Source organism: Protopterus annectens, chromosome 6.part1 (genome assembly GCF_019279795.1).
Source record: "Protopterus annectens isolate FY-2018-M chromosome 6.part1, PAN1.0, whole genome shotgun sequence".
In the NCBI taxonomy this organism is placed as follows: Eukaryota; Metazoa; Chordata; order Ceratodontiformes; family Protopteridae; genus Protopterus; species Protopterus annectens.
The window spans coordinates 174,071,684-174,096,096 of NC_056738.1; the positions used below are offsets into that span (position 1 = coordinate 174,071,684).

The following is a 24,413-nucleotide window of genomic DNA, read 5'->3' on the forward strand; positions in this document are numbered from 1 at the left end:
GATGAGGGTCTGAGGTACAACTAATGGCCACAGCAAATTCATTCTCCTGTGGCTGGAGCAAATTTCTAGCCTGCAGTGATGACAAAGGCCGGCTGCTTAACTTTTTCTTTTTGTGGCTGTAAGAAGGACCGACCATGGAACAGACAGACTGTTCCATGATAAAGGTGAAAATGGTGCCTCCTTCCTGGTGATAACCAGCAACAAATGCTGGTGGAAAAAAGTCTTTAAAAACGAGCCACACAGAGCAACAAACATAACTTCTCCACAGAAAAATGGTTTTCAGATACTTTAAACATTTGCACCGACAAGAAAAAAAAAAAAGGGAGCACTCCCAGAACAGTCTTGTTGTGACAGTCTATTAAAAAACACAAACTCTTAGCTTTAAAATTATTTTCCAAAAGAGGAAAGTATTAATATAATAACTGGAAGTTTTCCCCCAAAGGGAACTTATCTGCCCACCAAACGAAGAGCACTAGCTTGAAAGCCTCAAAGGAGCATACTCTTCAGTGGCATTAAAGCTCTGAAGGCCCTGGTGCCCAAACTTGTCTTTTAGTCAGTTCAGCTCAAGCTGTCAGACAGTCTGGATGGGTGCAAGGTGCACTGAAGCTCTGAAAGCTGGCCGGCTAAGTCTTCTGCACCAGTCAACAATATGATGAACATTCAGAATTACTTACAGGGGCTGACAAAAGTTAAAGTATTGCAGAATAAAGGAAACTTCACAGAACAAGAAGAGGCACAAATGCAGAGTGCAAAACAGAAGATAAAGGAGTATCTGGATAATGTGGATAAGTTTAGAAACATTGCTGTTAAGCAGATAATTCCAAAGCAGAAGAAAGTGACCAGAGAGAGACAGAGAGAGCGAGAGAGAGCGAGAGAGAGCGAGAGAGAGCGAGAGAGCGAGAGAGAGCGAGAGAGAGAGAGAGAGCGAGAGAGAGCGAGAGAGAGAGAGAGAGCGAGAGCGAGAGCGAGAAACCAGGACTGCAACAGTGAATACACTTGGACATCTACATTTATGGTAAGTGTACACAACTGTACTATGTCCTTCATGTTTCACTGTTGTAGTCATCACACTTGGGTCGATTCCCAAAGCTGAAGAAAGGGTGGAGGCAGTCAAGAAGAGTTTGGGCTGGCTAGTATGCCCTGCAGGACTGCAGTTGCAAAACCCACCCTGGATTTGGAAAATATAGGCAGATGGTAATGCTTGGTGAATGTGTGCACAGAACTGCAGGTAGCAGCCTCCAGAATGTCCCTGGTAGGGATTCCCCTGAGGAATGCTGTAGGAGGTAGAAGTTGCCCTAGTAGAATGTTTTCTGAAATCCTGAGGGGTTGGTTTCTCATGGTGTTTGTAGCAGAAAAGGATACAGTGTGCTATCCATTTCTGTTTTGAAATGGCGTTGCCCTCTGCTCCTGGTGCAAAACTGAGTAGTAACTAGTCAGATTTCCTGAAGGGCTTAGTCCTATCCAGGTAGAATCTGAGCTGGTTTGTGCACATCCAAGAAGTACAGGATCCTTTCCCCTTTATTTTGAGGATTAGGGAAGAAGGTTGGCAAATGGACAGATTGGTTGAGATCCACAGTGGACACCACTTTAGGTATAAAGGAAGTATTAGTCCAGAGGGAGACTGTCAGCATGAAAAATAATGAAGGGTTCCATAGCCATAAGTGCTTGTAGCTCGGACACTCCTCTAGCTGAAGTGATGGCCAGACGCAATGCTGTTTTCCAAGAGAGGAATTTTAACTCTGCTGATGCTGCAGGCTCAAAAAGGGGGTAGCGTAGCTTTTCCAGTACAAAGTTAAGGTCCCTAGCAGTCTGCCCCTCTCAGGAACTGTTTGATGAGAAGGTGAGAGAAAAGGGGTGGCTCAGTGTTGTAATGAGCCGAGATGGCAGAGGCATAGGTTCATAGATAAGGTACTAGGCTATTGGCCCTAGGACCTATACAAGCCTAGCCAAAAAGATACCCTGGCTTTCGCCATCCAAGAACATTATTTTCCTGTACCACTGTCTAGCAGAGCCACAGAAGTGATCCCGGGGGTGAATTTCCTGTTTCCCATCCAATTATCAAGATTTTTCTTGAAGAGTGCTAATGAGGAGCTTTGTTCGATATAGATAGGGAGTCTGTTCCAGAGTATGGGGAGTCTCTGGGACAGGAATCTATCCCTCCAGCATGTTCCGTTTATTGTGCTGACCAGGTTTAGGTCCCTAGAGCATGGGACTGGGATTTCTTTAAGTGGAGCATGTCCAAATAGCTCTGGCTTTGACATAGATTTGTATGTTAGGCAGAGATCGCCTCTGAGTAGGTGATACGCGATGGAGTAAAGCTGGAGTTTTTGGAGATGGTCTGCATAAGCCATCGGTTTGAGGCCGCCTCTGAGTAGGTGATATGCAATGGAGTAAAGCTGGAGTTTTTGGAGATGGTAAAGCTGGAGTTTTTGGAGATGGTCTGTGTAAGGCATCTGTTTGAGGCCGGTAATCATCTTTGTGAGGTATTTCTGCGGCCTTTCCAGTTGTTGTAGATGTCTTGCGAGGTGCATGGATCTTAATGTTGGATAAAGATAGGCCTCTGTGGAGTAGATCTGCTAAGTAGTCCAGGATCAGAGGTAGGGAGGGCAGAGTTGTGTCCTCTCCTTTATATGGAATCCAGGAGCAATACCTTTTCCACTTATCAGCATAGGATTTCCTTGTACTGGGTCTTCTAGCTTCAAGAATGAAGTCCAGCACCAGCTTGCTTAGGCTGGTCACTGGGGGAGAATTCAAGGAATAAGCCAGGCTGCAAGATTCAGGGAGTGAGGAGAGTCGGGCTCTGGGGTAGGTACCAGGGTGGCACCGGTGACGGGCTGCACAGTAATGGGTACCAGTGCTGGCGTGGCTAGTTCGGGGCAATCAGGATTGCCCTTGGTTTGCCCAGTCTTATCCTAAGCAATATTCTTTAGAGGAGGGGCAGAGGGGGAAATGCATAGATTGAGAGGTTTACCCACTGGAAGGATAGGGCATCCAGTTTCCAGGCCCTGCTGTGAGGTGTCCTGGTGCAGACTTTTGCTGAGCTGGTGATTACAGGGGGAGGCAAAGAGATTCACCTCTGGGGTTCCCCATTTCTGAATCAGAAGGCTGAAGGTGCTGGGCTCTAACTGCCACTCGTGTGGGTCTAGGAGATTTCTGCTCAAGTCATCTGTCAGTGAGTTTTGTTAGCCTGGCAAGAATTGAGCTTGCAGATGGACCTGCATGTCCAAGGCAGTGTTCCACAGGGCCATGGCTAGCCTGCAGAGTGGGTAAGAGTGGGTTCCCCCCTGCTTGTTGATGTACCACAAAACTGTGGTGTTTTCAGTTTTTATTAGCAGGGGTCCTGGTGAGAGTAGGGATCTGAAGCTGTTAGAGCATGCTGAACAGCCAGCATCTCTTTTTTGATTGATGTGCAGATGAATTTGACTTGGGCTCCAGTGGCCCTGAATGCACTTGTCGTCCAGGTGTGCCCCCTAGGCATAGTCTGATGAGTCTGTGGTTAGGGTCTGGGTGGCGTGGGGTTGAGTAAAGGGAAGTCCCTTGTTGTGGTTGCATGCTGCTTCCCACCAAAGAAACTCTGTCCTTAGACAAGGTATGATGGGAAGGAATGCTTCCAGGTCCTGAGAATGTTGGCACCAAAGACTATTTAAAGTACCACTGAAGTTTCCTCATATGCAGTCTGGCATATGGAATTAGTAGGAGGCAAGAGGCCATGAACCCTAGGGCCTGCAGGATTTTCCTTGTGGACAGCTGGGTTCTGGTGGCCATTTGAGTGAAGTAGCCTGCTGTGCTGTGTCCAAGCTTGCTTCCAGGAATACAATATTTTGACTGGGGACTAGTTTTGATTTCTTTTCATTGATAGTGTACCCCAGGGAGATTAGAAGGCTTTATTTTTTTATTTTATTTTTTTAAATGTCAGGTGCTGCAACAGCATTTCCTGACTGTCTGCCTGAATCAGGCAGTCATCCCAGTATGGGTAAATATGAATTTTTCTTGGTCTGCAGTAGGCAATGGCTGGAGCCAGGCATTTTGTGAATACTCTGGGAGCAGTGGATAAGCCAAAGGGAAGAGCAGAGAACTGATAATGAATAGATCCTGCCCTAAAGTGTAGGTATTTACTGCACAAGTCCCTGATAGGGATGTGCAGATAGGCTTCTTTTAGGTCTAGGGTGGCTAACCAGGCATCTTTGGCCAGCAGAGGAAGAAGCTGCTGAAGGGTGAGCATTTTGAATTTTGGTACCATCAGGAAGGCGTTTAGAATGGAAAGATCTAGGATTGGACATAAAGTGCTCTCTTTTCTGGGTACCAGGAAAAGTCAGGAATAGAACCCTTGACCTATCTGTTCCGCAGGAACAGGCTGAATTGCCCTTATGGAGAGCAGCGATTAAACTTGGTTTTGTGCCTCTGCAAACTGGTTTGGAGGAAAGTCTAGGAACCCTTTTGGGGTTGGCAGTGAGTGCAAGTAAAATTTGTACCCCCGGGATACAATGTTGAGGACCCACTGGTCTTTGGTGATGGAAGTCTATCTTTTTGCATGATGGGCAAGTTTTCCTCCTGGGGCACAAGCAGTTGGGCAAAGGTGTGGAGTGGAGTTGAAAAGTCATTGTGAATTCTTTCCGTAAGGGGGTGGCATAGCAATCTCTGTTTTTGAAGTGGAGGAACTCCATTGCTTAGCTCTCTGCATACCCGGAGACTGTAGTCTGGGGGTCCGTTTCCCCTGGGTCTAGTTTGAGATGGCCTTGAAGGGGCAATGCCTACTGAATATAGGAGGCTGTACTTGCAAGAAATCTTTGACTGTCTGCATAGATTTTAACTTTTTCTTTCATCTTTTTAAGAACCTCTTCTGCTTTGGTGCCAAACAGATGGTCCTTATTCAAAGGAGTTTCTAGTAATTTTGATTCGACATGGCTTAAGGAGCAGATCTTACCAGACCAAGCATGCCTTCTCAGTACAGAACCAGTGACGGTTGGCCTGCAAGATGCTTCCAGGGTGTCAAAGCCACATTGCAAAGTATGCTTGCTGACTTGGCTTGCAGAATGCATAAGCTCTTGTAATTCTTTATTTTCTGCACAGTCTGTAAAGGTAGCTAATCTTTGCTTAATAAGTTCCATATGTTGTTGGTAATTCAGCATGCGAAACTGGCAATTCAAAGCCCTAATGGTGAGAGATGTATACTTTCTTACCCCCATCTCTCTAAAGCTCTTGACTCCCTGTCCGAAGGGGTGGGATTCTTAGCTGTAGTTGCTCTGATACCTTCAGGCCCCTGTGAGATGACCTCTGGGTCAGCAGTAGGATTTTTGAAAAGGAATTTGAGAGAGTCAGGAACTCTGTAGTACCCGTCTGGTTTCCAAGGAGCAGGGGGTAAAGTATCAGGAGGTAGACTGCATTCCATAAAGACATCATCCACAAAATCCAGGACTGGTGGTATTGCTAAAGGGCTATGTTGGGGCAAATCTAGAAATTCTCAGTCTCTTTTTGGACTGAGGACAGTCTTGGTATTCCCAGTGGAAAAGCTCTAGTAAAGTATGTAAGGTTTTACCAAAAGAAAATCCTCTGGAGGAGAAGCAGAGGGAATGGATTCTTCTGCATCTGAATCCTCATAAGCAGATAAAGGCATGTCTTCATAATCAGATACCTCCGAGTCATCGGACTCTTGGTCTGTTAAAGCTGCTGGGGACAGGTCTTTTTCTCTTAGGAGGGGAAGGCTGGCTTCCCCTAATCAGCATAAGGTCTTCTGCCATTTTAAGTATTTGATGTTGTGGCAAGGAAGCAGGTGCTTGAGTTTGGGTTGTCTGTTTTTAGGAGTAGCTCGTACTCTTGGCCTTAGAAACTCGGTAGTTTTAGACAGAACTGAAGACGTGAAAGAAGTTAGTTTGCGTCGAATATCGGTAGAGCGAAGAACTTCCTCAGAAAGCAGTGCCTGTTCAGCGGCTCCGCACCCATCCAAGGTAGAGACATCCACAGGTTCCGTAGTTAAAGAAGAGTCCTGCGGCATACCGGACTTCAAACGGGTCTCGGTAAAGGCCTGCAAATCCATTGAAGCGGGCATCAGGGGCTGCAAAAGCACCTCACTGAGTATTGGTGAACTGTCGACTAGTTTAACAGAAGAGTAGTCGGCAGTTTTGGACCTTTGCGGTTTGTCTTTATCCTTACGTTTTTTCAGAAGATCAGTAGTCGGATGGCTTACCGAAGCCATTTCGGAATACGGAGATAGAGAACGAAAGCATTTAGCGACAATAAGGACCCGATGACAAATAGTTTGGACGTTGAACAAGGCACAAAACCGACAGCAAGGTACGTCATGGTCTGGGCCTAAAGAGGTGATGCAGTAAGTATGGAAATCTTGGTGTGGTATTTGCTTTCCACAGGTGAGACAATTGTTAACTTTTTCTGACATCTGTTACAGCAAGAAAAAAGGATCCTCAATGGGGAACTTAGCTTTAGAAGACTTCAGGATGATTCAATTCAGACACGACAACTCAGGTAGCAGCCGACCAGCACTCGTGCGAACTGCTTCGGGCTCCTCAACAAGAAAGACTGATGTAATGGCGTCAGCTGTCTGTTTTTATACTCCCGACAACCTGACGTCAGTCCTGGAGTGACAGCAACCAACGCAGAAATACCAAGTCTCCGGTATTCGGGCCAACTGAGGGCTACCTGCAGGCAGATAACCCAAGTGTGATGACTGCAACAGTGAAATATGAAGCAAGTACAGTTGTGTACACTTACCATAAATGTAGATGTTAGAGTGTCTTCACTGTTGCAGTCATGACTGTAGGGTTCTCCCCTGCCGGCAGGCAGTCCTCGGTCGGCCAGAACCCAAAGTCTGGGTCCGGCGTCGGCTGTTCAGCCATGCTCCCTGACGTCAGAGCGCCAGGAGTACAAAGCTGACAGCCGACGCCATGTTCTCCAGTTTTTCTTGCCCCAGATGTCAGAAGTTCCAAAATGAATAAGGTCCCATACACCCTTTGCAAATACACCTCAGAAGAAGGGTGGAAAAAGGAACCACACAAAAGAAAAAATAAGAGGGGACAGGAGGGAGGGAAACCCATACTGCAACAGTGAAGACACTCGAACATCTACATTTATGGCAAGTGTACACAACTGTACTATGTTCATTGTGTTTCACTGTTGCAGTCATGACTGTAGGGTAGAATCCCAAAGCAGAAAGAAAGGGAGGTGGTCATAAAGTAGAGGGGGCGGCTATAAGGCCCTGCAAGACTGCAGAAGGAAAGCCTGCCCTAGACTTAGAGTAGAGAGGTAGATTGTAGTGCTTGGAAAAAGTATGCACTGAACTCCAAGTTGCAGCTTCCAAAATGTCTTTGGTAGGAACTCCCCTGAGGAAGGCAGCTGAAGTGGCAGCAGCTCTGGTAGAGTGAGTCCTTATACTCCCTGGGATTTGCTTTCCATGGTGTGAATAGCAAAATCTGATTCCATGAGCAATCCATTTAGAAATGGTCTGTTTTGAAATAGCTTTACCTTGGGAACTTGAAGCATAAGAAACAAACAATTGCTCGGATTTCCTGATGTCCTTGGTTTTGTCCAGGTAAAAACGTAGTTGTCTGTGTACATCCAAGGAATGTACGATCCTTTCCCCTTTATTTTGAGGGGTGGGGAAAAAAGTTGGCAAGTGAATAGTTTGATTTAAAGCCACTTTGGTAACCACCTTAGGGATGAAAGTAGGATTAGTCCTTAAAGACACCCTGTCTTGATGAAAAATAATATAAGGTTCCACAGCCATAAGAGCTTGCAACTCTGAAAGTCTCCTGGCAGAGGTCAGAGCTAAAAGGATGGCTGTCTTCCAAGATAAAAACTTGATGTCAGATGAGGCAGCAGGCTCAAAAGGAGGTAAGGTGAGCTTTTCCAAAACATAGTTGAGATCCCAAGCAGGAATGGGAGGAGATCTAGGGGGCCTTAAGTTCTTAGCTCCTCTGAGAAATTGTCTCATGAGCTGGTGGGAAAAGATAGGAGGGTCTGTATTATAATGAGCAGAAATAGCAGAGGCATGTATCTTTATGGAAGAGAAAGAGAGACCCTTATGTAAGAGGTCTGACAGGTAAAGTAAAATCTGAGGAATGTTAGGAATAAGAGGATCAGAATCCTGAGCCTGCATCCAGGAACAAAATCTTTTCCATTTTCCTGCATAAGATTTTCTAGTGCTAGGACGTCTGGCTTCTAAAATGACATCCATAACCTGCTTGGGTAGGAGAGAATGAATCAAAGATCCTGGATTAACCAGGCCGCCAGGCTGAGAGTTTTGACATGGGAGTGTAGAATCTGACCCTGGTGTTGGGACAGAAGGTTCGGAATCTGTGGTAAAACCCATGGTGGCTCTAGACAAAGGTTTCTCAGTGTTGGGTAACAAAACTGTCGAGGCCAATTTGGGGCCAGCAAGATTATCATCTTGGGCTTGTCCTGCTTGATCTTTAGTAATACCCGTGGAAGAAGAGGAAGAGGCGGAAAGGCATATCCCGAGAGGTTTCTCCAACTGAATGATAGAGCATCCACTTTCCAAGCTTGATCGTGGAAAGTCCTGGTGCAAAAAATTTGTAGTTGATGATTGAGGTGGGATGCAAAGAGGTCTATGTGAGCAAGAAAAAAGTTTCCCCAATGGGGTACTTAGCTTTGTAGTAGGAGAAGAAAGTCTTCGGACTTGAAGTTTGATTAGAAAAAATTGTCAGGAGTCAGCCGACTGGCACTTGCGAACTGCTATCACCGCACGGCAAGAAAGACCGAAGAACATGGCGTCGGCTGTCAGCTTTGTACTCCTGGCGCTCTGACGTCAGGGAGCATGGCTGAACAGCCGACGCCGGACCCAAACTTTGGGATTCTGGCCGACCGAGGACTGCCTGCCGGCAGGGGAGAACCCTACAGTCATGACTGCAACAGTGAAACACTATGAACATCATAAAGTAAACTCCAAATACTTATGGAAGACTTGATTATAGCAAGGTTAGAGGTAGATGAGGTTTAACAACCAGTTAGGGAGGAAGGAGCCGAGATAAAAATGGTGATGTATCATCAATCTTCAGGAAGGCATCCAGGAACAAACAGTATTCCAGTACAAGTGTGGAAGTTAGAAGGGAAGAAAGTTTTAAACTTCTGGAAGATTTTTAACAGTATTTTAAAAAGGAGGGGAAGCACTAATATCTTGGAAGAAAGCTTTGGTGGCTGTATTACCTATAAGATTGTAAAGATCGATCAGCTTTCCAGCTTCACCCATTTCAATTTTAAACCATGATTATGAAGTGTTATGTCTGCACTAGCTAAAAGAATGGCAAACATGTAGCCAAAACTGATAGATATGGATCAATGTGTTTTTTTTTTTTTTGGGGGGGGGGGGGGGCATTTGACATTATTGAACAATGATGATCCAGAGAGAAGCAGAATGTAAGAAAATATCACTGTTAGTGGGTCTTGATGCAGACAAAGCATTCAGAGTAAGCTGGGATTTGTGAGTAGTGCAATGAAAGCATTTGCATTCCCTGACACAATAATAATGTCAATTAGGAGGATATATGAAAGATCAGAGGCAAGAATTAAAGTGGGAGTGTTCCTCCCTCATAATTTGTGTTTGAGGAGAGAAACTAAGCAGAGGTGTTCTATTTCCCTGTTATTTGCTTTATATTTACAGCAATTTGCAAAGAAAACTCAGAAATGCAAGGATATAATTGGTATGGTAACTCAAGAAAAGTTGGCTTTATTTGCAGAGGATATTATTTTGTACCCAATAAATCCAGATATGGACACTGGAGTGTTGTGGAACATTTTGATACAGCTTCAAGTCTTCTCTTCATTATTTTATATTTATTTTTAATTTCTAATATAATAATATTATTTTATATCCTGAAAAAACAAACAGTTTAGCCATAAATGATGTACCCACAATATATATGGAGACACAGTAAGATGACGTATTTAGTAGTATGGATTAAAAAGAATTCTGTTATGATAGCTGAGGATTGTGGAAAGTGACTAAACAAAGATAATACAAAAACTGGAGATACTGAAAGCTTTTGGTTTATGGATATGGCTAGCAAGCTACAAGCAGTGAAAATGTTTTTAGTTCCTTTAGTTTTATATATTGGTCAGCCATGTTTTTATCAACCACAGGAGAAGTTGTAGACAATAATTTAAAAGGAGTTGAAGAAATTTATCTGGAAAGGGAAGAGGGCAAGAGGTTATAAATGCAGAATGGAAGAGAATAATTATGAAGCAACTAGGAGCTCAAGAAATAGAGAGAGTGGGATTTTGGATGCAGATCCTTAAAGAGAACAGCAGCAAACATACAGAATAGTATATTCATAAAGTATTAGAAAGTATTCTAACAACTAAGCCAGCACAACAATGGAGAAAAGAGATTTTGCCAATAGGGATAACTAGAAGAAGGGGTACACAAAATAGGCAAGAGGGGGTTGGAATTTACTGGAGCAAACTGGCAAAGGAACCAAGTAACTACACATGGAAAGGTAACAGAGTGGGATGAAACTAAGAAGATGTTTGGACTGCAGGCTAGAGACTTGCCTTCCCTAACAGGGATCAATATCAGAGTATAGTCAAACAGAAAGGTATAGGGAAATATTAAGTGAAAAACCTGCTCTGGTTGAGTTTTTAGTTGAATCTCTGCTGCTAAAAAAGGAATCAAAGAAGGTTAAAAAGCACTGGGAAGTCAGACTGGAAAAGCAATTTACATGGGAACAATGACAGGATGTATGTACGGCTTTCAAGTACATAATAGAGTCCAGAAGGTTTAGGAACTAATTTTTAGAAGTGTTTGTATAAGTATGTTTATACCCCAAGGAAACGGCCAAACAGAAACGGTCCCAGCATTGAGTCCTGAGATATTCCACTGGTGACCAGTCTCACCAAGCCAGGACTTCCTGGGTCCCTAGCAAGCCAGCAAGTTCTGCAGGTGTTTATGCCTAGTTCAGTGAGTTTGTTAACTTTGTAGTTGTAGACGTGGTCAAAACATACAGAAGGAAGAAGGCAGACAAATGTTCCTCAAAAGAATATCACTTGTAGATGAAGGCAGGAAAACATAACAGATCAGATATGCCTCACCATCTTTTCTTATGAACTCATCTGCACGTTAGCCATACAATATACAGATTTAACATTTTATCATAACTCAATTTATAATAATTACATTCATCAGTCTGCTCAGATGGTTTCATCAGCCTTGTACAAAAGTATCAGTTATAAAACTCATTTCTATAACGTGCAACATATACATCAGATACACCCATAAAATGCACTGCATTTCACAAGGATGTATTATAAAGGACAACTGTCACCCAAAAGACAGAAAAAGGCTCTGCAAAGAAAAGCAAGTCGTCTAAATACTGGAAAATGTAGGAAAAACTGTCTTGTATAGAATTTCAAATGTGCATTCACAAACTTTGTCAAGTACTCAAGATTTTCAGTCAAAACAATTATGTACACAGTGTTCTTTTGAAAACAGGATAGCACTCACCTGGATTAGAGCTCTTTCTGTAAGCATATATCAAAGTCATCAAGGAACACAGTGAAAAATCTGACCGGTCTTTAATAACATCAATTTCTTGAATTGCCTCTTGAATTCGACCTAATGGACATATAAAAAAGTCAAATAACAACAAATATTTCCATTTATTGTTCAGATTCAAATATGTAGATTTCTTACCAGAAAGCAATGTTACCTTCCATTAGGGTTCCATAAGCACGAAAGAAAATATAGACAGGATCATTTCCATACTTTTTAAGGCCTTCATTAGCAGTAATTTGGACATGGTTGAAGTATCTTTCCTGACAGAAGTAATTAATCAAAGCCTAAAAGGACAAAAATATTTAGTTAAAGTTCCCTAATTTGACTACACATCTTCAATGTAGCTCAAGTCAAAACTGGGATACCTGAAACTGGTACACTTGCAAGCCTAGGTACATGCCATGTAAGTTTGGTTTACACTGCTTGAGTGCTAAACTGGAATAGTGCTGACACAAAATGGGATTCAGAGACAGGGTATCCGAATTAAGTGTTCTCTACAAGCACTTAAGTGTGCTATGTAGAGAAGTATGAGCAATATGCCACAGGGGCTTTAAACAGCAGTGCAGCATTTCACAGACCATGCTTGCAGCATAAAAGTGAATTTGTATGAACTGCAGAGAACAGTACACAGGCATGTACTTGATTTAAGGTTTTACATTAACATCATAAAATACAGTTCCTCAGAGTACACATACAAAAAATGTGGTGTAGCTGTTGACCTAGGCTGGTCATATACGACTAAAGGAAGAATGCCAATATGCAATACAAAAAAGGTAGGTTTTAAATTCGCAAAAGGCACTAATGTGTTTCTAGGAAGCATAGACATAGCTACTTTTAAGGCCGCACAAACCATAAGTAGGTCAAAAAGTAAGTAGAAGCAGCCAGAACATACAAGTGAAACAGACACAGTATCAGAAAAGAGGTTCCAGCACACATGAAAATCTTGGATAAGTGACAACTATTCAGAGACATTATTTTAATGCTCCTATATACTCCCTTCAAGCTTATGTCACCTATGGCATTAATGATATCCCCTTATTCAAGGTTAGCCGTGGTCTCCACCACAAGATGGTCCTATGTCTACACAAACTGAAACATTCTCCCAAAAGATAAAGAACTGCTTCCTAACTGGCTTTTTTTTTTTTTTTTTTTTATCATTTGCAGACCATTTTAGCCCCACTAAACTACAGGCCTCTTCATGGGAAACCAGAGGTGGTACTTCTGCTATTTAGAAAAATTTGGCCATGCCATTAGCGGACTTCATTTATACTTTAATAGTGCTGCGAGATATTTTATATCCATCTCAGCTACAACCAACTCAAGCAGATGGGACCTTGGCCTAACATCTCTGTTGATGGGTGATGTTCAGTTCTCACCTTCTTGTATGCCCACCCCCCCACCCCCCCCACCATGGCCACATTAAAGAACTAATTCAGAGCAACTCTTTGTGCAACCTCTTGCAGTGGGCAGTCAGATCACCCCAGTCAGCTGTAGGCACCCTGCTGTATTTGTCACTGCACAATTACACTATCGTAACTCGTGTGTACCTCCCCATGTGTGGCAAGTAGTATCTGGCCTCTCACAAATCTTGTTAATGTGTACCTAAGCAAGATTTCCCACAGCTCAGGATTTGTTGGTAGGTTTTGAGCTTGTAATGTCTAGCTCCCCGATATTCTTCTTTCTTTTCCTTCCTTAACTCGTTTATACGACCTTAATAATTCTTTAGACTAAATACAACACAAATTTGTGTCTGTTGTCTTTTTCTAAACCAGTCTTCTATCTTCTATTATACTTCATACATTATTCCTTTACTCCTGTGTATTCAACATGGAACAGAAGAATTTTTTTTTTTTTTTTGGGAGTATCTACTATCTGTACTACTACCACCAATGCACAAATAAGCAATGCATTTTACACTTCTTTTAGTCTCTCAAAATTGTACAGATGCCCGAATACACCATTTTGATCTTTAAACATGTTACTCATAACCATCTGCATACGCAGCCTGTGAAGTAAGGAGCAGAACACAAAGGGCATCAGTCTCCAAATCCTTCTTATGTATCAGCATTATGGCCAATATTAACACTTGGATTTGTTCAGCTTAAACCAAGAAATATTGCAGTTAAAGCAGGCAGACAATTCAAAACAAACACCAGATGGTGTGTGAATCACTACACAATGTCTAAGAATACTATCCCAGAATCCCTGTTACACTGCCAGGAATGAAGGGGCATGGCTTGCTCACCTTTCCTGGAGAGAGATGCACTCACTTGGAGGCATACTGTGTGGTGCAAATTCCCTGGTGGAGAAAAGGAAATCCATCACTCATGCCAGGGGGGAGAGGTGGAGTTGCCTAAGAGGAAATGTCCCTTAAAGGAGTAAGAACGTGCCCTGTCCACATTTCCTTGGCACTTTGCCTGATGTGCTAGAGACAGGGCAGCATACAAAAACATTTCTCAAAACTACTTCTGAGGGTTGAACAATGGCCCTTTCTGGTTAAACATCACCAAGGTGATGGGAAAGTAGATGTGCAAGTACACAACAACAGTAAATTTTAAATTATCACTTCTCCAGCAGCCTTACCTATATGGGTAATATCCTACTAAAGATGCAACAGCTGGCCAAGCTTCCAAAACTTCAAGGCACCTTCAACTAAGGTTTGGCTGTCAAACCCTTCAGAGCTTTCATGCTACAGACAGAGGCTAAAGCCCCGACAAGAACCATGCTGGGGAAAAAATAAAGATACTCACTCTGGCAACAAAAATACACAAAAAAAAATAAGAGGGACGGCAGGAGAGAGTGGCTACTGCAGCAGTGATAGTTCAAACATGTATTGTTATGGTAAGTTTACGGACAACTGTGGTATGTTCATCATTAGGATCACTGCTGCAGGGGCAGTTAGCTTAGTACTAAACTATGAACAATCCTAAAAGGAGGAATCAGACAAGACTTCTGCAAGTTCCCCTGGAATCACAGGCAGTGCAGGAGACCTCTTACAGAACTGAGGAATTACAGACACTTTTTATAAGAGAAAGACTTTGCAAAGATAAGCACGTCAACTAAATGAAGAAAAATGTGAATGCCTAGTAGTTTGCAGTAGACCATCATATGGGCTAGCCACTTTGTGAATACACTTGGAGCTCTACATAGGCCAAAGAGCAGTGCAGAGAACTAATAAATGTGATCCAAACACAGAAAATCTTAAACATCTGAAATTTGGATCTATACAAATGTGAGGATATGCAACTTGTAAATCCTAAGTCACTAAAAAAGTTGTGAAGAAACAGGATGTTGAACTTGGGTTCTTCGACAAACAGATTTAGAAATCAAAGTCAAACAGATTTAGAAATAACCAGAAAAGGTCTCCAATAATCTTCTTTCACTGACCTCAGGAACATCCTGGAATAAAACCCTACCACTAACTGTCCCTCTTAGACAGCAGATGCTGAATGATGGGAGGGAAAAAGAGAGTCTGCTCTGGAAAGTAGGTAGGATTCCCCTGAAAATGAGGAGAGATTCCCACTACCATCTGTAACTTTCATGGATTATACAAAGAACTTATCCCTTTGAAACTACCTGCTGCCAAAGACAGAAATTGAAGTTCAGACTTTCTGGAAGGATTAAAGGATTACCAGGTTGGGAGGAGGGGGTTGGAAATACTTGATATAAATCATTTGGACTTATTGGACTGTCCTTTGTTCTGGGGGTCTTGCTTTCTTTTTGGAACCTCACTGCCATTGCTTTTTAAATGTTGACTTGCCAGCAGCTTAAAGTGATTTGTTTATTTTTAAAGAAAGTTGTACAAGGAACACTAAATCTGATGGCAGACTTGAAACAGAAAGGCTGAAAAATCTGAGAGATCATTTGAATCACCTTTCCTCTCGTATAACACTTTTTAATTATCTCTGCAGCAGAAGGCACAAAACTAGTTCTCTATCCAAGGGGGGAATTCACAATTTTAATGTTGACACCCTCTCAGAGGTTTTGAGAATGCAGCCAAGAAAACCTTCTCCTAATAGTTCCAGTGGCAGCACACCTGGATGTGGCATCAGCAGAATTATATGCATACTTCAAACAGGTAGTCTGTTGAGACACAGAAGAAACCAAGTTACAAAAACAGATTTCTCCTCACAAAAAGAAGATGATAACAAAACATTCCTCAAAGTCCCACAAGAGACTTTCAGATTTTTTTCTTTCTTGTATACAAAAAATGGTTCATCACCTACTATCTTCTTAACATCATGGTCAGAATTCAAAATGGTCCAATTTCTCTGAATAATATTCCTAATCTGTGATGAGTTCCTATTAAATTTCATAACATATTCTACATTATATTCCTTCAGATGGTTAATAATTCTAGGATCCCCCAGATGTTTCCTTTTCCTTATACAAATATGGCTAAGCTGAACTATAATGCTCTAACTTAACATCTTCAGCAATATTTGTCAAAAGGGGCCTACTATAACCTCTATGCATGAAATAATTTGACATGGCTTGAACTTCTGATAAATCTCTTCATTGTAGTATTAAGCTGGCTAGCCCTCAAGAACTGGCTCTTTACTACACATGCTTCAGATGCATACTAGAGTTATGACAAAAAAAAGATTTCACAAAAATCGCAAAGCCCCAAAAGCTGACTGCTCCTGAATATACAAGGACTCCAGCTCCAAGAAACCATGCTTTCAGAATGGGGTCCCCCTCCATTCCAGAAGCCAGTTCGCCAGGGGTTGAAGCCCAAGCTAAGCTCACCTTCGCCAAAGCCCTGAGGTGCATCGACTGCTTCCAAGACCTGGGAGTAGAGTGCACTCTAGGTTCGTAAGGTTCACTATGGCTCAAGAAACTCTCTGGCTCCAAAAGGGCCAACAAATTCTGAGAGGAAGTCTGATTTGAGGAAGAGGACATCTTCAGATCAGAGCTGAAAGGCACTGGGCATATCGGATCAAATGGCTCCAAAGCTTGCCCTGAAGTCAGAGGAGGAGAAGTGGACAGTTTAGACAGACCTAGCACCATAACGGTCAAAGTCAAGAGGGACTTAAGTGATGCCCTGTACCCACAAAATCTTCTGCACCATCCGTTCCACATCTTCTTCCCATTTGACCAGCAGCCTTACTGAAGAAGATGTGGAACGGATGGTGCAGAAGATTACTGAAGAAGATGTGGAACGGATGGTGCAGAAGATTACTGAAGAAGAGATGGATGGGGACCTTGGTCTAGATAAGAAAGAAGAGGACACCCTCAATGGAACCAGATCAAAGGTTGACTAGTACTATGTCCTCGCTAGTGTCAGGATAGGCTTAAAATGGACTACTTGTCAGATCAGACATCAACAGAGCCGATCTATCCATGCTAGATAGGATCATAGCCGAAGAAGTCAGATCCAGTGGGGTAAAGATTGGTGATCAGATCACAGACTCCTCAGACTTGGGAGATTCTGACATTTTCAGTTTCGGCTCCAAAGTATCCGTCAGTGCAGAAGAGGGTGTCTGTTTTTACCAATATCGTAGGATTTAGAGGAAATAGATGATGAAGCTGGGCTGGAATGAGCTGACTTCATCTTTGTGGAGGAGCCAAATTTGTCTTTACTTCCAGAAATAGCCTCCCCAAAGGCCGAAAGCAACATGCTCCACAAGATATGCTTATTTTTTCTTCTCACTAAAGCTCAATGATTAAAGGAGTGGCAGATCATGCAATCCTCTTGCAAGTGAAGGGGGCCAAGATAACATAGACACAGTGAGTGTGAATCGCTTAATGGGATCTTGTGCTCGCACTTTGTGCATTTTTTGAAACAAATAGGTTTCCTCTGGTTTCTCCACCATAATTCAAGGAAAAGGAACAGGCAGAGAATCCACTCACACAGACACATGCACACTTGGAGAAAACAGTGAAAGAGAGAAATTTTGTTTTTTATAAAAACAGAAGCAAAGGGAAGGGAAGAGCTACTAAAATAGCAGTTAAATATATACCTTTAAATGTAAAGGGAGGGAAGTAACCAATACAAAAATGTTACTAACGGGAAAGTGAAAGGGAACAAGCAAGAAGAAATAAAAGTAACCTAATTAAAAATGGTTACTGTAAAGAATGGGTTATAAAACTATAAGGGAGAGATAGCAAAGACTACACTAAATATACAGAGAAAAGGAGATTACAGAAGGAAAAAAAAATCTTAATTATACTACCTGATAACCAAAAGCTAGCAGACCGGACCACATCTTCACAAAGTTGCAAATGACATCAGAGGTAATGGGGATAGATGCATTGTGGGTAAGGAGAGGTATCCAAGAGCTTTTTGGTTGCCACAAGCTTACTGACAGCCAAGTCAGATCCGATGGATCAGATCCGGACCCATATGCGAGGATGAGATGAAAAACTGACAATATCATATCATTGGTTTCTTCAAGGGGAAGAGAGTTAATGTTTTTGTGTTTGCGGCTATCTATTTGGTACACGTGTTCCTATTAGGAGGATTAAACATTTTTTATCTAAAGATGTACATAGTTTTGTGCATTTGTATTATATTAACATGTTATGGGGGGTGTTTGTTTTTGAATGAAGGTTTTCAATAAAACAAAAAGTTTTATAAAATGTGACACAGGTTCCAATGTTCATTAAAAATAAACTGTATAAAGGATTAAACCTGCCAAACATTAGAGGGTGCATGCATCACAAAAGCTGGAAACCGATATTTAAAACATTTGCCATATATAATAGGTGGGAATAACTTCTTATAAAGATGGTACTTCATATCATCTTGAAATGTGAATGGTCTCACAGGTACAGTCAAAATGGAAATAATAGTTATTTATATTAAGAAATGCAGAATGCAAATGGCAACACTACACGAGACACAGTTGGAAAGAAATAAGCACACGACTTTGATAAAGGATTTCAGGATGGACATTCAGCACAATATCAGAGACAAAGGAAAAGAGGACTACTTACATGAACTGCTAGAGGAGCTCTAATAGTGACAGAAGAGGAAAACTGATAATGGCAGATTTGCAGTAGTAAGGGGTCTATTAGCAAGAGATGAAGATTACACTGGCATGTATTTATATTCCACCTAAAACTACTATTATGGAGCTTAAAATGGGAGAATCTCCGCTTTCTGCAGGAAATATTACTTATAGGTGGGGAGTGGAATTTGATTTACAACAATGAGGATGCATCTGGGGGGCTTAGAAGGGAAAATATAACAAAAGAGGGTATATGTCTGAAGAAATTTATGAAAATATTTGATATGGAAGATGTGAATTCAGTAGTAGGAAGTCAGAGAATTTACATATTATTCCTCATGGTATAATAATTGGGCTAGACTACACAGACATTATGTATTACAGGAATTTGTGCATTTGAGAACTTTGACACATATCCAATAACCACTTCAGATCATGTCAAAATAAAGTAAAAATGCAGGGTAATGAAGTAAAGACGAGATACTGGTGTTTTTCCCACCTACCTAATAAAAAGACAGGAATTTAAGGAATGGGCAGTGCAAATTATTTGGGATTTATTAGGGAAGATAGACAGTACTCCATACGTTACAGCTAGCAAGTGGGATAAAATGAAAGTGGAGGTTAAAACTAATGTAGAAATAAAAGAAGAGATATGGTTAAGAAGTAAACATTTAGAGAGTCTGACGAAGGTTAAAGTACTACAAAATAAGGGGAATCTCACAGAGCAAGAATAGGTGCAAATGCAGAGTGCTAAAGAGAAAATAAGGGAGTACCTGGATAATATGCATGAGTTTAGAAAGATTGCGGTTAAGCAACTTATTTCTGATAACTCCAGAGGACAATAACTTTTGGCATAATGACAGGCAACAGAAATTAGAAAGGGTTGTTGCCAAACTTAGGGAGCCTATAATAAGAAAAATAGCCAAAGATCATATAGGGGTATTAGAGATGGAGATATTTTGGAAATTTTATAAAAAAAATTATATAAAAGCAGACTAGTGGGGAAATCAAGAAAAAACAGAAATGGAAATATTTGTGGAAAACTTAAATATGCCAAGGTAAGAAGTAAATCAGGCTCAATAATTAACAGTCAAGATAGGAGGAGATGGGATACAAAATGGTGATTTATAACAAATCTTGTTCTGGTGGAAGTTTGAAAGCTAGCAGAAAAGAAAATAAAGATCTGGAAGGTTTGATTTAACAATATTCAGTGTTTTAAAAAGGGGGGAGGGTTACCAACTTCCTAGAAAAAAAAAATAAACAAAAGATGGTAAAGACCCATCAAATCCAGGTTCATACAGGCCCATTTAAATTTTAGACCATGATTATGAAGTGTTTATGTCTACAACTGCTACAAGAATGGCAAATGTGTTGACAAAACTGATAGATACAAATCAATGTGGTTTTGTGGAGTGGAGGCAAACATTTGACAACATTAATAAATTAAATAATAATAATAAAAAAATAAAAGAAAATGCAGCTGGTATTGGTGGGTCTTGATGCAGATAAAGTATTCAAAAGAGTAAGATGGGATTTTTTTGGAGTAGGGCAATGGAAGCATTTGCATTTCCTGATGCATTAAGGAAAATCTGCAGGATATACAAAGGATCAGATGCAAAAATCAAGTGTCCAAATTACCATTAACAAAACCCCATATCACACTGTAAGACAACTATACACCCCCCACCTTGGGCCATGACTCCTACCCGTCTAATATGGAAGCCTTAAACATTTAGTAAAAAAAAATTCTCTTAGGGAACAAAGTACCCATCCATTAACTGGGAAACAAACATCCCAAAACATGTAATCCCAGAGATTTCTGGACTTCAGTAATACAAACTTACTGGACCAGTTGGTCCATATTCTAACGAGGGAAGAGAAAATATTGGACTTGGCCTTACCAATATGTGACAGCTCTGCTGCCCTCCAGTAATAACCCCCTCCCTAATCAAATCAAACCATAAAATCAGTCAAATTTTCCATTAGACTAAAGCCAAGAAGCATATTCTAACATGCTATTCAGAGATTATGCCAAGGAAAATCTATTAAAGCTAAGTGTTGACCTGACAAAATTCAACTTTCCTTTTCTCCCTGAGGCCCCACTACAAATGCGGAATCCTTCACTGCCAATTTCTATGAACATGCAAGAAGCATCTGTCCCCCCCTGAAATAAATACAATGCCCAGCTCAAGAAAAAACAAAACACCCTTGTGGTTGAAACCCAATATAAATCAGGCTATACAAAAAAGGAGAAAAGTTCATTGCATATAAAAATCTAATTTCGCAAATGCTAAAAATGGTCAGAGGCTAACAGGGCACTTCTGACCCTGATTAAATCACCAAAAGCTACACAAGTAAAAATAGCCAACTAGGCAAAAGAAAATCAGAGCCTTTTTAACGGGTTACCATTATATGGCCAAAGCATTCTTTCAAAGGTGTCTTGATCAAACTTGAAAGCACAAAAAATGGCAAAATACCGAAATGGCATACAACCGATTTCTTTCCCTGGGAAAGAATTTATTTGCCTGCCTCTGTTACTTTGCCATTTTTGTCACTGTAATGCAATCTCAGAGTTGGTATAATTAAGTAGGGGGTGTGGGGTGCTGTGCCCCCCACATCAGGGGGTGTTGGGGGGCAAAGGCCCCCACTTCATGTAATGTTTTAAAGTTTTGTTTTTTCTCTTTTGTGGAACAGCGACTTTTTTCTCGGGGGGGGGGGAATCGCTGTTCTAAGTTTTCGGGATTGTAAGCTTTTGCTTACATGGGGTCAATAAATCAGCGTTCGCTTTTTTAAGCGTTTGCCAATTTAACACAGACCCTTTTTAACTACATCACAACCCTCAGAAATAATTTTAAAAATTGCACATCGCTAATAGTAAATAATATAACTGCCTGGAGACGGTCAACATAGTAGTGGATACATTTAGCTACAACTTCACCCCCTCTTGGCGAGACCTTATCAGTGTCCACATCACCCCCTCAAATCTTCCAAGAACAAGTCTGCAAGGCACCAAGTCAAAGAAAACTACATCTGCAGGGCCAGATAACATACCATGATGCCTGCTAGTTAGTCTGAAGCATTATTTGTCAAACCCCATAGAGAGGCTTTTCAATATTAGCCTTCTAACAGGGCTTGTACCAAATGAATGAAGACTGCAACAGTCATCCCCCTTTAGAAAAGTGAGGGTGTCAACCAATCCGGGGCAACTACAGACATATTCCAGACTAGTTTTATCTGTAAAGCTATGAAAAGGATCATTAAGGAATTAATAAAAAATAAATAAATAAATAAATAAAAAAATAAAACACATGTAACCTACAAATTATTGTCCAGAGCCACTCTGGTTTTGTCAATGGCAGAGCCTACCTACTCAACCTTTTTGACTTCTTTGAGAATATCACCAAAGCAATGGAAGAGGAAAAACTGTTCATACCACACACCTGGCCTTTACAAGGCATATGATACCATCTTCCCATTTAGGCTCAGTAATAAAACACATCTAGCTAAATATAAACCTTTATGTATCTCATCGTATAGCAAACCGGGTCACAAATAGAACAAGAAATAAAGGTGGGTGGAGCTATCTCTAGCTACAGCCTCGTCACTAGTGGAGCACCCCAGATTTCAGTCATTGGGCCACTCCTTTTTGGCATCTACATCACAGAGGTCAGGGCAAACTGTTAAGGTTTATAGCGGACAGTTTTTTCTGAGGACTGTAAACTTGGTGCTATCAAACTCTCCAGAAGACATCAAAATCCTTTAGAAAGGCCCGTCACGCACAAAAAGCTGGTGTTAAAAACCATGGCCTAAAACTAAAAAGTCAAAAATTGCACAAATGTATCCTTCAGCAGGCAAGATGTTCCCTGCAACTATTACATCACAATAATCCCCTGAAAACTGATCCAACTGCGATGGACCTGTGAACATATGCAAACATTGAGCTATTATTTGACCACAGACTGTCTGCTATTGTTATGAAGTCCTTCTTTAAAGCACAACTTATTAGCACGGGGATAACATCCAAATATATAGAGGTGGCCATTCCACTGTACATGGCACTCATTAGGCCAGTCATTGAAAAGAATGCTTCATTCAGCATGAACTTGTGCAAGCACAGGGTTTGCTCACTAAGAAAATAAAGGGATTAAATCACAAAAGTTACTCTAACCACCTCAAAGCTCTGTCCCTTTTCCAAGTGTCCTACAAACTGCAAAGGGGATATCTCTGCTTAGTATACACAGTATCTACCAACCACATCCTTTCAGACCTTCTAAACACCTAAAAGTCCAACAGCGGTAGAAACACCTACTTTAGAGACTTCAATTTCTATGGCAACTTAAATAGAACATGTTGGAAGGATAGATACGTCTCAGAAAGAACACCACTTATCTGGAACTGTCTTCCTCTCCATGTGAAGTTAAGTAAGACTCTTTCTTTAGTCAAGTGCAATCTGGATGCATGGATGGGGAACTTAAGTTCACCCCTGACTGGTACCCTTGTCCTTCGACATGGGAATGTGTAAATACCTGCTCCAACATGATGGTTATTCATATTTACAATACAAAGGGGTTTTGCACAATACTGAAGGATTATTTCACCTGGGATTAAGCAAGACATCTGCAAAATAAGAGAGGTCTTGGTACTAAAACTATTAAGGCTTGCGACTGTGCAAATGTATGGCTAGGTTGCTAAAAAAATGCTCAAAGATCAATAGCCTGGGAAGTAACACTGAAGCTATGAAAAGCAAAACCAACTGTACCAGAATTGTTGAGTGTTGTAATGGTTATGGTCATTCATATTTACAATACACAAGGGTTCTGCACAATACTAAAAGATGATCTCACCACGGATTATGCAAGACATCTGCAAAATTCAAGGGGGTCTTGGTACTAAACTACTAAGACTTGAGACTCAGAGGGAATGCATGGCTAGGTTGCTAAAAATCAAAGATCACTAGCCTAGGAAGTAACACTGAAGTTGTGAAGAGCAAAACTAACTGTAATAGAACTGTTTAATGTTGTAAAGGAAATAAAAGAACTGGGTGTGGTATGACAGATGCGAATTCCATAAAAGAAACTCTTTGCATGTTATTTCCCAATGTACAATAACTGGGCTAGACTTGACAGAAATTACATTTCACAGGAACATGTGCATTTAATTGAGAAGTACAACACATCCGATTACTATTTCAGATAATGTGACAATAACTACAAAGATAAAAATGCAGGGTGATGAAGTAAAGATGAGAATCGCAATCCCTCAATTATCTGTTAAAAAAAAAGACTGTTAGAAAGTAGTAGAAAATATGCGGGAGTTATTAGGGAAGATAGAAAGCACTCCACAAGTTTCAGAAGGGGATTTGGATAAAATTAAAGTGGAGCTTAAAAATAGGGCAGAAATAAGAGAAACAGAGATCTGTTAAGTAGTAATAATTATTTGGAAAGGCCTGCAAAGGTTAAAATATTACAGAATAAGGGCAATCTCACAGAACAAGACGCACAATTGCAAAGTGCTAAAAAGAAAATAAGGGAGTACGTGGATAATATGCAAGAGTTTAGAAAGACTGCTGTTAAGCAATTGCATTTTGAGAATAACTTCACAACATTAAAACATATGACACAATGACTTAGCCAACAGAAAGTAGAAAGGGGTCTTGACAACCTTAGGGAGACCATAACAAGAACATATCCAGAGATTCTGTATAGGTATTACAGATATTTTGGAAATTTTATGAAAATTTGTACAAAGCCAAGTGGTGGTGAAATCAAGAAAATGCACAAATGGAAATACTTAAGGAAGACAAATATGCCAAAACTAGAAGTAGATGAGGCTCAATAACTAAACAGTTAAGATAGCAAAAGAAGAGATAAAAATGGTGATCTATAACCAATCTGAAGGAAAATATCCAGGAACAAATGGTTCTTCGGTGGAGTGTGGAA

General features: G+C 41.0%; 1 protein-coding gene across 1 annotated transcript in view; it reads right to left on the reverse strand.

Moving 5' to 3' along the window:
- Positions 1-24,413, reverse strand: part of TTC21B (tetratricopeptide repeat domain 21B) — a 3,240,027-nt gene that overhangs the window by 3,136,342 nt on the left and 79,272 nt on the right. The window contains exons 2-3 of the mRNA XM_044075355.1: positions 11,676-11,805; positions 11,471-11,581 (exon numbers count right to left, since the gene is read on the reverse strand). Coding sequence (XP_043931290.1) covers positions 11,471-11,581; positions 11,676-11,805 — 241 coding nt within the window. The remainder of the gene's footprint in view (positions 1-11,470; positions 11,582-11,675; positions 11,806-24,413) is intronic.